We start from the raw sequence: 14,879 nt of genomic DNA, 5'->3' as shown, positions 1-14,879 counted from the left end.
ATCTGCAAATTGTCAAATATAGTAGGCTTTAGATAGTGAGGCTTCGTCTATAAAAGGAGAGCTTCAGCTCTTATTTCCGCACACCAACAAAGAGAGAAAGAAAGAGTGAGGTTTTACATACAGGGTATAAGAAAATAGTCTGTGAGAAAAATAGAGAGTGAGCGATATTATAGTGAGGTGGGAATATCAAAAGAGGGTTATTTCTTTTGAGTGTTATAGTGGTCTTTGGAGTATTTTACTCGAACCTACAAAGTGTAAAATTCCATGCTATAGTGATATCAGTTGCTCGTCTTGGGGCCGTGGTTTTTTCCCTTATTCAAAAGGGTTTTCCACATAAAAATTTTGGTGTCGTTGTCACTCTTTTATTCGTGTAAATTACCGTATCTCGGTGCTACATTATTATTCCACTTTTATTACTGTGAATATTATTTCTGTAGGGGGTTTATTCCCAACATTTATGTCTCCCTCCTTCATGTCTTCAGATTTTGGTTATTAATCTATATGGTAGGGGGCGATGCCAAACCCCCCGTCATTACAAAATGACTTTAATAAAAATCAGACGACAAAGAAAAAAATATTAAACTAGGTATAATAATTTATTACGATTTGATCGATCAATCGACCTATATATGATTTGTCATTAATATAAAAACAGAAAATGAATTTTTTGAAAGAATAAGCTCCCCTAAACAACTCTCTAAAAGACTACATTGGGGAGGTTGTTGTGTTCTGTTGTGAGAAGCAAATATCTCAATAAGTGTACACGACTTTTCCTCCAAGAAAAAAATAAGTCAGTTGTCACTTTTATCTCTTCGGACCATTATAAAACAAAGGTTAACAAATGGACTTCACGTTTGTTTTTGCTTTAAAAATTGGTTGTTTTGTCTTTCATAGCATAGTACCCGTCGCCTTCTTAGCTATTAGCTCTCGTTTTCATCAATTAATCCAAGGAAGAACGAACAAATAGCAGCCATAGTGATATCAAACAGCCAGCAAATATGAATTTTGTTTGGCTTCTGCAACAGATGTGTAAATTCAGCAACATTTGTTCATGAAAATATATTCTATTGATTCAACTGCGTCATGGACTTCACTAAGTACTTCTTGTTACTCATTTCACTTTTTGTCGTTGGCATTTCAAGAATTGCAAATGCAAGTGATCCTGACATACTTTCAGACTTCATTCTCCTAGAAAATCAAACATCAGCATGTGGAGACTTCTTCACTTATACTGGCATGCGCGGGATCGTTCACAAAGCCCCAAAAACCTTTACTGTGACAAAAGCTAGTTTAGCAGAATTCCCAGCTCTAAATGGCCAAAGTGTGTCACTTGCCATATTACAATTTCCCCCGGGTGCTGTTAACCCGCCTCACACGCATCCTCGTGCGTCTGAGCTCTTGTTCCTCGTACAAGGCGTTCTAGAAGTTGGATTCATCGACACAAAGAACGTTCTGTATACACAGAAGCTCAGAGCTGGAGACATGTTTATCTTCCCTAAAGGACTAGTTCATTACCAGTATAACCGGAACCATTATAAACAAGCTGTGGCCATCTCTGCATTTGGTAGCGCGACTGCTGGCACTGTTTCATTGCCATTGTCTATTTTTGGCAATGATATTGATGATATTGTACTTTCCAAGTCGTTGAAGACCGATGTTGGCATCATTGAGAAGATTAAAGCAGGATTTCCCAAACCCTGAATTTAGGCCTGGAGTCACTACCTAAAGACATAGTATCAAGTGTTGGATCCATGATCTAGTACTTCTAGTAGTTATGCTATGTATGTACTTGATGAAATCTTGAGGACAATAAACTTGTTTAAAAGACATTGTTATATGGCTTGATCATGTTATTAGGTTTCAATTTCAAAATTTCAGAGTTATCTTCTTCATGCATTAATATGGTATTAACTTTAAATTAACGCGAAGCTGTAACCATATTTTCTGCTCCCTCCTAATCTTGTGGTGAAACCGCCACTAGAAGTATTGTGCGAAATATAAAATCGCATAAAGAGTATTGAATGAAGAGTTATGTCAAATATAAAGTTGCAGACCTGATTTATACACTGACCAAGAGAATAGGAGTCTTTCTGAATAACAGCAAAATATTTTTCTGCCAAGAAAAGTGACTCAGTAAAGTCTTATACTAGTTTGAATGCTGTCCCGACAGATGGGGCACAACAGGAGATCTTGACTACAAATCTATTCCTACGTAATTCTGACTACAAATCCTAGACATTAATTTAAACAAAGTAACAAATCTATTCACAACATGTATGGTGCGCTTGCACTGTAACTACTGCTTTGTAAATATTTTGATGTGCCAAAAGAAGCTGCACCGTAGCAAGGAGGGGGGAGAGGAATTGTGCCAATTTCCATCCCTCGACGAGCACCTAGAATGTTAAGCTCCAGAGTTGCCTTGTACTGAGAAGGTATTTCCATCAATGCTGTCAATGCAAACTCTGCTTCTTTCCTGGACCTGTCCACATTTTTCGACATGATTTCTGTAAAATTAACAAACTGGAAATTGTCAAACGCTCGAGCAGGTATATTGTCATCGAATTCCCTCATCATATGCCACGGCCCATCTCCAACCCCAACTACAACAATAGACAAGGCATATTTACTTGCTTTCACAATTGCTTCAACTGTTCTCTTCTCTTGAGGGCTTAATTGACCAACCTGTCCATCTGCTATTATCAACAAAACATGGTATTGGCCACCACTCTGCTCTACAATACTGATTGCCATTTCAATAATAGGAGCAAACGACGTTGGTCCAGCAAGGCGTAATTGAGGAACTAATTCTTTATATCTACTCAGTACTTGCTCGAATCCATAACATACTTGTTTATCCTGATAGAAACTGAAGACTTGTTTGTCATGTGTTGAGGCATCACCAAATCCAAAACAAGGAATTAAGTTATCCTCATCAAACTTTGATAGTGTTCTTCCAATGATAGATATTGCTTGTTCATATGGATTTTGCTGATTATCCACGATGTGATGCAAACTTTTCCCTTGGAATGACCTTGCACCGGTCCACTCGTTGCTCTTGGTAAAATCGATCCCAACAATTAAGTTCGAAGACTCAAGTCCAGCACGTGCAAGCGCATCAGTAACCTGTTCTAAGCTGTTGTAGTCATCGTCGATCTTTGAATATTTCTTTGTTGTAGGAGGTGGACCATAATATGCCTGATAAGTCGGATAATTGTAGCTTGGTTGAGTATATTGTGACTGCGGATTGCCTGAATATCCACCAGTTTTCGGCCTTTTTGAACACTTGCCACCCATGAAATATGTAGATTGTTATATCTGTAGATTCTAACAAAGATCTATCTTAAGTGTACAATTTGTTTAGGCTAATACGAAAATAGGAATAAATAGAAAGGAGTATGAAATCTTGCTTCTGACGAATTATGAACAAAAGGGTTTACTATATCGGTATTTATAATACCACTTCTTGTCCCTTTCCAAGTAGGTAACAACCACATAACTTTTGTATTACATTAGGAATTAACTTTTTCAATTCCAAATAGAATAGGTTTTCCTATCCCAATAGGAATTGTTTCTTTCCATATTTATAATTTTGTTCTGGAAAAGAATATAATAATATTCCATTGAGATCAAATTATTTTTTTATTTGTAAAATAAAATTCACAATTTAGTTTGTAAATAATAAATTAAATAGTTCTCAAGCAAGAATCAGAACACTCATAAGTGGGTGATATACTATACAAGACTTTAACACTAAGGCATAGAGGTGATATACTATAGAAGACTTGCTCTATTCATACCAATGATGTTCCCAGCAAATCAAACATTAGTTTGTGGAGACTTCTTCACCCATACTGATATGCACGGGATCGTTCACAAAACCCCAAAAACCTTCACCTATTCGTTAAGGACCGTGATTACACTATCGAAGTCAGATTATTTCATCCCGTTATTTTTCTAACAACTAGTTCACTACCTTAAGGACAGTGATTACACTATTAGATTTATATTTGGTACAAGATAACTACTATTTGGAAGTGAACCAGAGTTGGCGAGGGAAAAAATATGCTAGTATTAAACAGTCAACCGATGCATTATTCATTTTTACAGGTTCACTGAAAATCAAAAAGTAACTAATCACATACAAACATTTCTCAACTGAGTTCTTCTTGCTTGTGAGTTGTGTGTATGAATAACACAGTCAGTTCTAGGGTACGAAATACACGTCAATACGTAGCCCTACTCGATTAGATTTTCGTCGAGGAACGAGCCCTCGGATTGGTCTACTGATCCAGAAACCAACTGTCCTGCACATGTTGCACAAGTACCAGCCCTACATGAATAAGGCAATTCCATTCCAGCATTTTCTGCAGTATCAAGTAGTGGCGGAGTCAGAATTTTCACTTTTAAGAACTTCGGCTTCATTTTCATTACCATCAGGCCCGACTAGTTTCACCTTGTACGTTGCCATTGCTGAAACTTTGAAATTGGAGAAAGATTTCAAGCCGAATGCTTTGGAAATACTCTTAACAGAACTTAAAGCACGTCGCGGCCTAGTGAAACCAGAGGATTTTTTTGATGCACCTTTGAGCAAGCTAGACGAAGGAACGCTGACAGTTGACATGTTTGCACCTGCGATACATAGTGTTGGGATCAAAATAACATGGTACATGCGGAAGCTAACAATACAAGCCTGGCGGACGATAAATCAGACGACAAAAGAATTATACTGAAATAGGATACTATAATAGGGTTTGATCGATCGATCCACATATAAAAGGGGACAAATGTAGAACTTTGGCTGACGGTAGATCACGTGTCCCATTCTGTCAAAAAGGGGACAAATGTAGAACTTTGGCTGACGGTAGGGATTTCTATAGCCTGAAAGTATAACGGGGGACTGGCTTATACAATAAAGCGAAGTAGAGAGACATAAATAACCCTTTTCCGAAATAAAAAACTATTGAGGGAAAAACCTCCCCTAAACAATAATCTTTAATGACTACATTATGAATGTTATTGTTGTTGTTGTGAAAAGCAGAGATCCTCAATTTATAGATGTCAAAATAAGACATATGAAGGATCTTTTTAGGAGTCTTTTTCTCGTCCTTTCAAGAAAGAGAATCCTAATAGATTAGAAATACATGCCAAAATCCTAACACATAGAACAACTTAATGAATAAGCTAAATTAATATCTACACATAATTAATCAAGATTTAAGAATGTTTTCACCAAATATAACTGGCATTATATCATGCATCATTTCAATTTCAATGAATTTCAGCTCAGCAGTGAGCCAAATTTGGCACAACTTGTAATCCGGAAAGTGTATCTGTACATACAACACATATTACCCAGCTGACAGCTGTGTCTTCTGATTTCAGGATTCACTTTGAATCAAGACCTTATTTTTAGAACGAGAGATTCGTTCAATCCTAAGAAAACAGAGGATACGACTTCTGTATTAAATAAGCTCACTTCTTTTTTTCATTTTCTTTAAAATAAAAACAAGATCTTTATGCACAAATAAAGTTACCTTACCCCCAAACAACCTAAATGAATAAATTACACGTCTTCATATACATTTCTATCACTAAATCATAGTTAATTAATCCATATTCGTACTTTAATTTGTTTAGTTAACCATGATTGATTAGTATGATCTTGTGTGAACACTAGGTGCGAGTAAGTTTTTACAATAATAAGATATTGCACTTTGTGAAATAGTATAGATTACTCTAAAGGTCAAGTTTAAGTCAGGTTTCATCACAATCACGCCTATTTAATAGGTAAAATTTAGAATTTTTTTAGGGGAAGTTCAAAGGATCAGATAGCTTAATGGACTACCTCTTGGGGAATGTGTCATGAGGTTTCGGGTTTGAGTCCTTAGCATGAAGAAACTTGTATATAATACAAAATTGGTCAGTTGACCGAAAATAATTGCATTTGCTAGTCCAAAAGCGTATAAATATGTATATTATATGTATATAATACACTTATACACAAAATATATATTTTGTTGGCTAATATTTTTTGGAACGGCTAAAAATATACATTTCTCAAGAATCTTCTGGGAGGGAGTGAAAATCAGCCCACCAGGCTAACCGAGGATGAGACTCCTCTCCATTTCCATGTCTCTCCATTTCTCCAAGTTTCTATTTGGATGAGAGCCACATGTCATAGTTAAAAATTGAAGGTTGAGATTTAATTACCAAAGCAAGGTCTTAACTATGATTAGAATTATAAACATTTACTTTATTTGTTCTCCAAATTTTCTGTAATCCCATGATTCTAGCTAAAAACATTACCTAATTCATTTTTTTAAAATCTCTTTTCCTACTTTATTACGAGCTCGTCTTTTTTTTTTTTTGAGCAATTTTTTTTCTTTGTCTCAAATTCATAGTCTTTATATTTTGAGTTAATCTTTTCTTGATTCTTTGTTGTATTCTCTTTTTCTTTAATTTGTTCAGTACTTCTTTTCATTTTTTCTTTTAACAACTGACAAATCAATGAGTGGCTCGCTAGAGTTTTAACATCCTACATATTTTTTAAAATTAAATTATACAAATATCTTTTTATTTTTTTAATTTTAATATTATACGTTAATTCAATTTTGTCTTATTGTTCTCACTAAGCATTAGATGCCTATTTTCCTCATCTTTGATGGGAATGTAAGAAGAACTGGACAAAAATTAAAGAACTCGTACCTATACTAAAAGAAAAAATTGTCAAAACAAACAAACAAACAAAAAGAGAAGAAAATCTCATAATAAAGTAAGAAAAGGAGAGATTTTTATTCAAATACATATGGATTAGATAATATTTTAGCTAGAATCATAGGATTACAGAAAATTTGGAGAACAAATAAAGTAAATATTTAGTATTCTAATCATGGTTAAGACTTTGATTTGGTAATTAAATCTCAACCTTCAATTTCTAACTATGACATGTGGCTCTCATCCAAATAGGAACTTGGAGAAATGAAGAGACATGGAAATGGAGAGGAGTCTCATCATCATCCGCTAACCGAGGACATGATTTAAAGAGTAGTCTCGGAGAAGGCCATATTTGTGCAAATCACCGTTGAAAATAGCCTCTCGTAGAAATACAAGAAAAGACTATATACAATAGTCACAATATAGTCCAATTCTTTCCGAGACCTCACAAATAGCTAGAACTTAGTGTATCGAGCTGCCATGCATCTAGTGCATGCTATTCTTGACATCAGACATTCGAAGAGAGTATCAGGGAAGAAAGTTTCTACTGAATAAAAAGAAAATCATAAAAACTCAAACAGTGAGTCCTATCTGCAAACAAAGGTTGGACACACAATCAATCATCTATTGTTGATACAAAGAAACAGTCAATTGTCCATGTCAACGCAGTCAGTTGATCAAACGGTCATTAGCACTCGACAGAATTACAGAACTGACTCCAACTTCATTTCTCTTAGGAGAAGAAAGTCGATCCTTAGACCATTCCTCTAAAGCTTTACGATGCAGAGCATTCATTCTGATATATGGCCGCTTTTCTTTGATCAACTTCTCAGCATTTTTCCAATCTTCTGCTAGACCCAGAGCTACTAACAGTGCACACATGACGGCGACACTCCTTCCATGACCTAGAGGAAACAGTACAAGAATTTACTATGAAATATCAGTGACAAGTTATCAGTTGACTGCAGTTAAACCAATGAAACAACATAGAGAAAAAACAAAGAAGTTAAGCTAAACAGTCTCCACACAGACATTGCTGTTAATTGGTGCAGTTTAAGTACATAACTTCTCACTACAAGCAAGAGAACACATTTCCTTCTAGAATTCTTGATCCTGAAATGATGACTTTAAAGAAAGATATAAAGATTTCGTAGCTGTAAGTAGGAGCCTGAAACGTTGGATCAGTCACTTATTTCATTTGGCAAATGTCACAATCAAAACGTCAAGACTTCTAAAGCAGTCCAAACCTATTTATTCAAAAATTTATAAAACGATAAGCACATCAGAAGTCTGTGATCTTATTAGGACAATAGTCCCAGGTAATCATCAGGTTCTTTGTCAGTAAAGAGCATTTTAACAACACAAGGCCGAATGGTGATCAGTACCCACAAAATCCTAGATTTGGGAATTGTATTCCATTTCCAAACCCTAGCTATACTAACATAAAGTATCAGTTGCAATTGCTTTCAACTTTTATAACTACAGTCAATGATGATATAGGAATGTTACGTCTCAATATTGGATTGATATTTCTTAAGGAACTGCGAGCTAGAACAATTTGTTTCATCAACCTTTTAACTCTCAACACAGATCACCCATCCACCATGAACATGTCGCAAGCAGTAGTCCTATATTCTATGTTGCTCGGACTCTCCGAAAATGTCGCTAGGTGCATGTCGGATCCTCCAAAAGTAGTGTATTGTTGGAGGATCTGACATGGTTGTGGCAGCATTTTGGGGAGTCCGCGCAACATAGCCTATATTTGCCTGGAAATCTATAATTGAAATAGTACCTTGTCGGCAATCTCAAGGACACCCAATGAACCAGCTCAAGATATCTAGAAGCACCCTTAATGAAATAAATGCAGATATATATGGGACGAAGATGCCCAAGATCCACATGGCCGGCAGATTCAAAGAAGAACCCAAGGGAAGGCTCGAATACATGAATAATCAATGAACAATGATTGATTGTCCAATCACTATGGATAAAATGAGTGGTTGAGGATCCATTACCTCAGAAGAACAATTACAACCACTTGCATAAGGGTAGAGCCCCAGTTAGTACTCTCTCCGTTTCAATTTAGATGATGTAGTTTGACTTGGCACAAAGTTTAAGAAAAAAGAAAGAAGACTTTTAAAACATGTGATTCTAAAAGTTTAAGGGGCAAAAGCTTGGTGGGGCCATAATATTTGTGTGGCCATAATATTTGTGTGGCTATAAAAGCTTCTCATTAAAGGAAAAGTAGGTAAAATAAAAAGTTTAAAGTTAAATTGTTTCTAAATATAGAAATGTGTCATCTTTTTGGAACGGACTAATATGGAAAGTGTGTCATTTAAATTGAAACGGAGGGAGTATTAAGTAGAAAGGCAGGCTATATAAAGAGCCTCATCCTTCTTGTCAAATAACTCAGGAAATGGCATGAGAAACAAGGAGAGAGAGAGAGAGAGAGAGAGAGAGAGAGAGAGAGAAAGCAGAAAAAGCAACAAATATCATGAAGGAAGAAAAAGCAGACAACATGTAGAGTAGGAACACATAAACCTGTACGCTTAAAAGAGCCCTTTGCAGCAAAAAACAAACTAATATAAGAGGGGTGAGAAGGACATCAAGGAGTATTAAGAGTCAGCGTTAGGCAACATAGCAGGAGGAGTTGAGTAATTGGATCTTAGGCCTTCAGCAGATCAGCATATATTGACACCTGCATAAAAAGGAATACCTTTGATTTGAGGAGATATAAATGCTCGGGGTATGTGAGCAGGTGACAACGCTATCTATGAGGAATTTGCAGGGTACACACATCAGGCGGGATGTAAAGGCACGACAAGGGAGAATTGTGAGATCGTTCATTACTATTATTTCATTTCCTCTTCTGTATGTTGCTTCAGCTATTACTCAATGATCATAGTGATTTGTGCATCGGGGTAGACTCCGACTCACTCTACCCCTTCTGGACTAGAAGAGGCATATAGAGGAGCAATGTCCGGATGATTAGGAATGCTCGCTCAGAGAACTCACTCAAAGCCCGAGTGCCCGACTTAGCGTGGGTGCCGCGGATGGCACCTCAGGACCAATCCATGTACCAGCTAAGAAGTTGAGGGGAGTCCATCATGTAGTCCTATATTTTCTTTTTCTGGTTTGATAAGGGGCAGTTCATCATTGTAACGCTGTATTAACAAATGATGCATCTTAAGCGAAGCGCATTAAACTCCAGAGCAATGAGAAAGCAATAAGATAGTTTAACATGAAAATCATGTTTGTGATCTGCAAAACTAACAATCATCAAACAGAACAAATGCACCAATTCCAAGGAACAGGGGGCATATTCCCACAAAAATTGTGGAGCTACACTTGATTTGAGTATCAAATGAGACTTCTTTTTTTTGATAACCCAAACAAGACATCTTTTACCAGTAAAGTGTGTATTAGATGATGTCTTATAGATGCTTAGATGCTATATCTGTAGCTAAGAATGCGTATAGAGAAAACCTCGACGAAAAGCACAGAGAAAAGGTTATATGGTATTTTTTGGAAGGATCTCTGCAACACCAACTGCTGCTAGTAAGAGTCCACATTTTCTTAGTGCGGCCAAAGCAAGTTATACTTTTATGATTACGCTGGTTTCATCTAATTCCAGCAACAGGGGTTGCAACATCTGTGATTTACAAATTCTTTTTGTCCTCTCTTTAAATGCCTGTGACAATTTTCCTTAAAGATATATCTACTACAGCCATTCGGCATTGTCTACCATACCAGAACTATGATAGCTTTCTCCTTATAAATATCACTTTAGAAATCGTGTAGTTTTTCTTCATAATGTGTAGTTTTATAGTAATAAATCCAATAGGGTGCCCAAAAAAGAACAGTATCAGCATTCTACCGAGCCAGCAAAGGTAGGTGCATCTCTCACTAATAGTTTGGTTACCACATGCATTACCATCACTCTTTGTGATGTAGTGTATTATCGACTATAAATGAACTAGTTGCATAGATATAGAGAAAGTCCTTTCTCTTCAGAGGGTGATATTAGGGTTTAGAGATCGGTTCTGGCGTCGAACAAATTTTCGACCCGAAAAGCTCCACAGAGTTGTCGTAGACGAGTACTACGAGGCCCGCGACTTTCTTGATCGCCTCATTCTTCAACCCTTGGTCAAGATGTGGCTAAAGTCTCTCCGATGGTAGAGTATATTATGCTCGAGGTCTCTCGAGCCTCTTGTTGTACCAATGTCTATATTCCGTACTAGGAATAAGGTCAATTTCTTTTCCGGTATATATTGAAAAGACGAACTATTTTATGAATGAGATATTGATAAGATAAACTATAGGTGCTTCCATATGATGTTTCCTCGATTTTCTGATTTTTCCAAAAAGTTGTAGTAAATAACAAAGTATCATATGTTCATACAATATACTACAGCATATCAGTTTGTTTCTCTTCATCCTTTCTTTCATACACCTCCATACATGACACATGTAAGCAACTAATGACATTTGCATACAGCAAGCAAATTACCAATTGTATTGTCTATGAAAAAACAAAAGCGAAGAGGTGCAACTTATCAGTCGACTTCAGTAGCATTTTCTAACTAGGAGCACTCATCTACGGATAAGCCTCCTTAATGTTGAGTTAGGTTAGTCAATCAGGCCCAACAACTCATATTTTTAATACTATTTTCAACAGAAAGATATCAAAGTCAGGATCCATTGCTCAAACAGCACGCCAATGTCATGGAAGTTCCTGGATCGTGTATAATAAGGGTGGTACAAAAGGCGGTATCTTCTATCAAGGATGAAAAATTGGTTCTTAGATTTCCCCCTAATAAATATCAGTTCATAAGTCCTGTAGTTTTCATCGTGATAAATAAAATAGGTGAGCCAAAAACATGAACCCAATAGCAAGCATTCAAGGAGCAAGAATATAAATGAGGGGAGTCAAAATTGTAACACCTAGGATTTGAACTTATGACCTAAAGCAATATTTGAACGCCCTTTGCCACTTTACTAGAACTTTTCCCTATGTCAAGCTGATTCAACATTATATATAACCAAAAACAGTGTTTGCCCTATTTGCAGAGTATGATTTTTCACCAAAGGGGATTCAATTGAACCCCGTTCCTTCAAGCTAGCTCCGCCCTTTACAGTATACCATAACCAGACCAAAGGCAGAATTAGAATTTAATGTTTATGAGTTCCGACTTCTGAGTTTTGCCCTATTTGCACAGTATGATTTTTCAACAAAGGGGATTCAATTAAACCCCCTTACTTCAAGCTAGCTCCGATCTTGACAGTATATCATAACCAGACCAGAGGCGGAGCGAGAATTTAAAGTTTATGAGTTCTGAATTTCCCGCCGATCTCATAGTTACTGGGTTCGTAATTATATATATATATATATATATATATATATATATATATATATATATATATATATATATATAGGGTTTTGCTAACACAAATACAAGATCTAAGCAAAAGCTACTGGGTTCGTCCGAACCCGTAACCAATACTCTCCATCCGCCCCTGAACCAGACACTAATGAAAGTGAAGCAAGTTAGCAACAATTACAATATCTAAAGGAAACAATTATGACTTGATGAATACAAAAAGATTGATCTGAAACAAAGTTCTAAAATTCAAGAATCATACCATATGCACAATGGATGAAAACAGGTATATTCTGAGCTCTTTTTCTACAAGCCCACTTAACAGCAACTTCAATATCACTTGGCTGAGGTGACCTTGTATCCCAAGTTGGAATACACAAAAATGCATGATTCCCTGTAAACTCCAACATCCTAGGCAACTCACAAGTACAATCAATAATAGCAGGATTTCCAGGTGGCAATTTCTTAATTTCAGAAGGCCAACCCCCAACATATAACCCTTCAAAAATCTCACTATATGGAGGTTCACCACTTTTCAACCTTCTTAATGCTGAAAACCCTCTAACAAAATACAAATATGGACTAAACATAATTAATGACCATATTGGAAAAGACCCATCTGAGTTTTTTCCTAATAGAATTGGAAGATTAATTGATGGATTAGCAGCTAATGCTACTAAGAATGATACTAATGATGCATATAAACATGGTATTGACAATAATGTGTAGCCATAATTCTTGAATGTTGCAAATAATAGGAATAAAGTTGCTGCCTTTAGGCCTATTAGCACTGATATTCCAACACCCATTTCTTTTCTTGACCTAAAAGATTTGATTTTTGAGCAAAAACAATCAGATGCAAGATTGAAATTTTTTTATGGGTAATTCACTATTCAAGAAATTGCAGTAGATACTAATGAAAAATCTTAAGGATCTTCAAGATTTACGGACAAATACAAAGAAGGAAGTTAAGGAGCTAAAGGAGATGAAGAGAGAATATGTGAGTACACGAGATGTAAGTCGCTTGATTAGAGGGTAAGGAACTTTACTTTAGGGCGTTGAATTTTTTATTATTATTTTAATTAATAAAATAGAGTGTGATTTGAAAAGCCAAAAACAAACAGAGTTTTAATGGTAGAGCTTTAAAACAGTTCACAGACCATGTCAAATATTGAAACAAGCATACTTTTGGCAATATTTTTTATAAAAAGAAAATCCTCCTCCCTAGACTTAATGGTTTACAGAGAATGGACCCTCTCTTGAAAACGGCTTTTCACTATAGCTTAGAGAATTCTTTACTAAATGATTTTAACACTATCTTAAAAAAAGAATAGGATTTTTGCAAACTTAAATCACGATCCAATGACTAACTGATGGTGATGCAAATACTCAATTTTTTCATTTATCTACAATCCAGCTTCGCCGGCGCAATCGCATATTGGGCCTTAATGACTCGGTGGGTAATTGGACCTTTGATCTTGTTACCATTCACTCTGCTATCTTAACACATTTTCAAACTCTATACATTACCCAACTATCCTACTGTCCTTACACAAACCATACTCCGTCCCTAATTGGACTCTCTATTAATAACCATCCTTCCCTAACTCGCCCACTATCTACTGCTGAAGTTTTTGCAGCCATCAAGTCCTTTAACCCGTTAAAAGCATTTGGCCCGATGGGTTGCACCCTCTATTTTTCCAAAAATATTGGGACACTACGAAAAGTGTAGTCCTTTCTACTTGTATGGAAGCTTTTGCGACATCAACTATTCCCCTGGTATTAATTGGTGGATGACACAGATACCCAAAAAAATAAAATTATTTACCTTTATCTATCCATTTATTTTTTTACCCATCAAACTAATTACATTTCTTATCCATAGTAATTTTTGTGGGTAATTTTCTCTTTTTTCTCCAATTCTTTTTTATTTCTATGCTTCTTTTCTTTTTTCCTTTTTTCCTTTTTTCTTTCTTTTCTCCTTTTCTTTTTTCTCTTTTATTCATTTATTTTTGCCCAAATCATATTATTGTTATTTTTACCATGACTTATTTCACACTCAAATTTGACTCCTTCTTTATTTTTTTATTTTTATTTATTTTTCTTTATTTCGTGTTCCTTTTCTAATTCCACGTAATTGCCATGCAAACCTTGATGTCCTTCCCTATAAAGATCAATACGCACTCTACCATTAGCAGTAACACAACCAATTATAAAGCAAGAAAACATAATCTACGGCCACCAAATCTCCATATATACTAGTTAGAATAGAAATGATAATAAAATATTAGAAAATGCAATAAAAATATAAGTAGCAAAAAAGACTTCTTGTACGATATGATACCAATATGGTATACATATATACCAACAGAGTATATGATTGCTCTAGAATATTGCTACAACTATCTACGACTATACTATTGTACCAAAACATTAAAGGATGCAATAAAAGTATGAGAAAATTACATGCTCACATTGCAAGCTAAATATTTGCAAAGCAACTTGCTCATTCCGTATACTAACACGGTATATAGTAGTATGTGGTCGTTCCAACAATTACCTATAACTATAAATATTATTACATAATACACATAAATCTATGTCCATCGGCACAAAAAAATCCAGCACTGCAAATCATGTTCATATAAATAATTTCAGAATAGAATTCACTTAAAAATGCAGTTAAAACAATCAAAAAATGTTCAAACTACCATATGATATCAATATGGTATATAACTATACCAATATGGTATACAATTTTACTTGTTAATTCTCGGAAACTAT

General features: G+C 35.6%; 3 protein-coding genes across 3 annotated transcripts; 1 reads left to right on the top strand and 2 right to left on the bottom strand.

The window, feature by feature from the left end:
- The first annotated feature begins 921 nt into the window (after window positions 1-921).
- On the top strand, window positions 922-1,797 carry LOC107827789 (germin-like protein 9-3). The gene has a single exon (XM_016654989.2). The coding sequence runs from the start codon at window positions 1,084-1,086 to the stop codon at window positions 1,699-1,701; it is 618 nt and encodes a 205-aa protein (XP_016510475.1). The 5' UTR covers window positions 922-1,083; the 3' UTR covers window positions 1,702-1,797.
- Window positions 1,798-2,121: 324 nt separating this feature from the next.
- LOC107827776 (E3 ubiquitin-protein ligase RGLG2-like) lies at window positions 2,122-3,401 on the bottom strand. The gene has a single exon (XM_016654979.2). The coding sequence runs from the start codon at window positions 3,292-3,294 to the stop codon at window positions 2,266-2,268; it is 1,029 nt and encodes a 342-aa protein (XP_016510465.1). The 5' UTR covers window positions 3,295-3,401; the 3' UTR covers window positions 2,122-2,265.
- A 3,841-nt stretch (window positions 3,402-7,242) lies between these two features.
- On the bottom strand, window positions 7,243-13,194 carry LOC107827782 (uncharacterized). The gene is made up of 2 exons (XM_016654984.2): window positions 12,358-13,194; window positions 7,243-7,619 (listed from the first exon to the last, which is right to left on the bottom strand). Exons 1-2 carry the CDS (start codon window positions 12,902-12,904, stop codon window positions 7,384-7,386), a joined length of 783 nt encoding a protein of 260 aa, XP_016510470.1. The 5' UTR covers window positions 12,905-13,194; the 3' UTR covers window positions 7,243-7,383.
- Between the last annotated feature and the right edge of the window lie 1,685 nt (window positions 13,195-14,879).

The sequence above is a fragment of the Nicotiana tabacum genome, chromosome 23, assembly GCF_000715075.1.
Source record: "Nicotiana tabacum cultivar K326 chromosome 23, ASM71507v2, whole genome shotgun sequence".
NCBI classification, from domain to species: domain Eukaryota; kingdom Viridiplantae; phylum Streptophyta; class Magnoliopsida; order Solanales; family Solanaceae; genus Nicotiana; species Nicotiana tabacum.
This window is presented reverse-complemented; position numbering and strand designations above follow the sequence as displayed.

Bases quoted from the DNA above. Each gene is read 5' to 3' on its own strand.
- LOC107827789 (XM_016654989.2), top strand. From the start codon at position 1,084: ATGGACTTCACTAAGTACTTCTTGTTACTCATTTCACTTTTTGTCGTT.
- LOC107827776 (XM_016654979.2), bottom strand. From the start codon at position 3,294: ATGGGTGGCAAGTGTTCAAAAAGGCCGAAAACTGGTGGATATTCAGGC.
- LOC107827782 (XM_016654984.2), bottom strand. From the start codon at position 12,904: ATGGGTGTTGGAATATCAGTGCTAATAGGCCTAAAGGCAGCAACTTTA. The intron at 7,620-12,357 runs GTATGATTCTTG...TGTTTCCTCTAG, and splicing joins TTTCATCCATTGTGCATATG to GTCATGGAAGGAGTGTCGCC.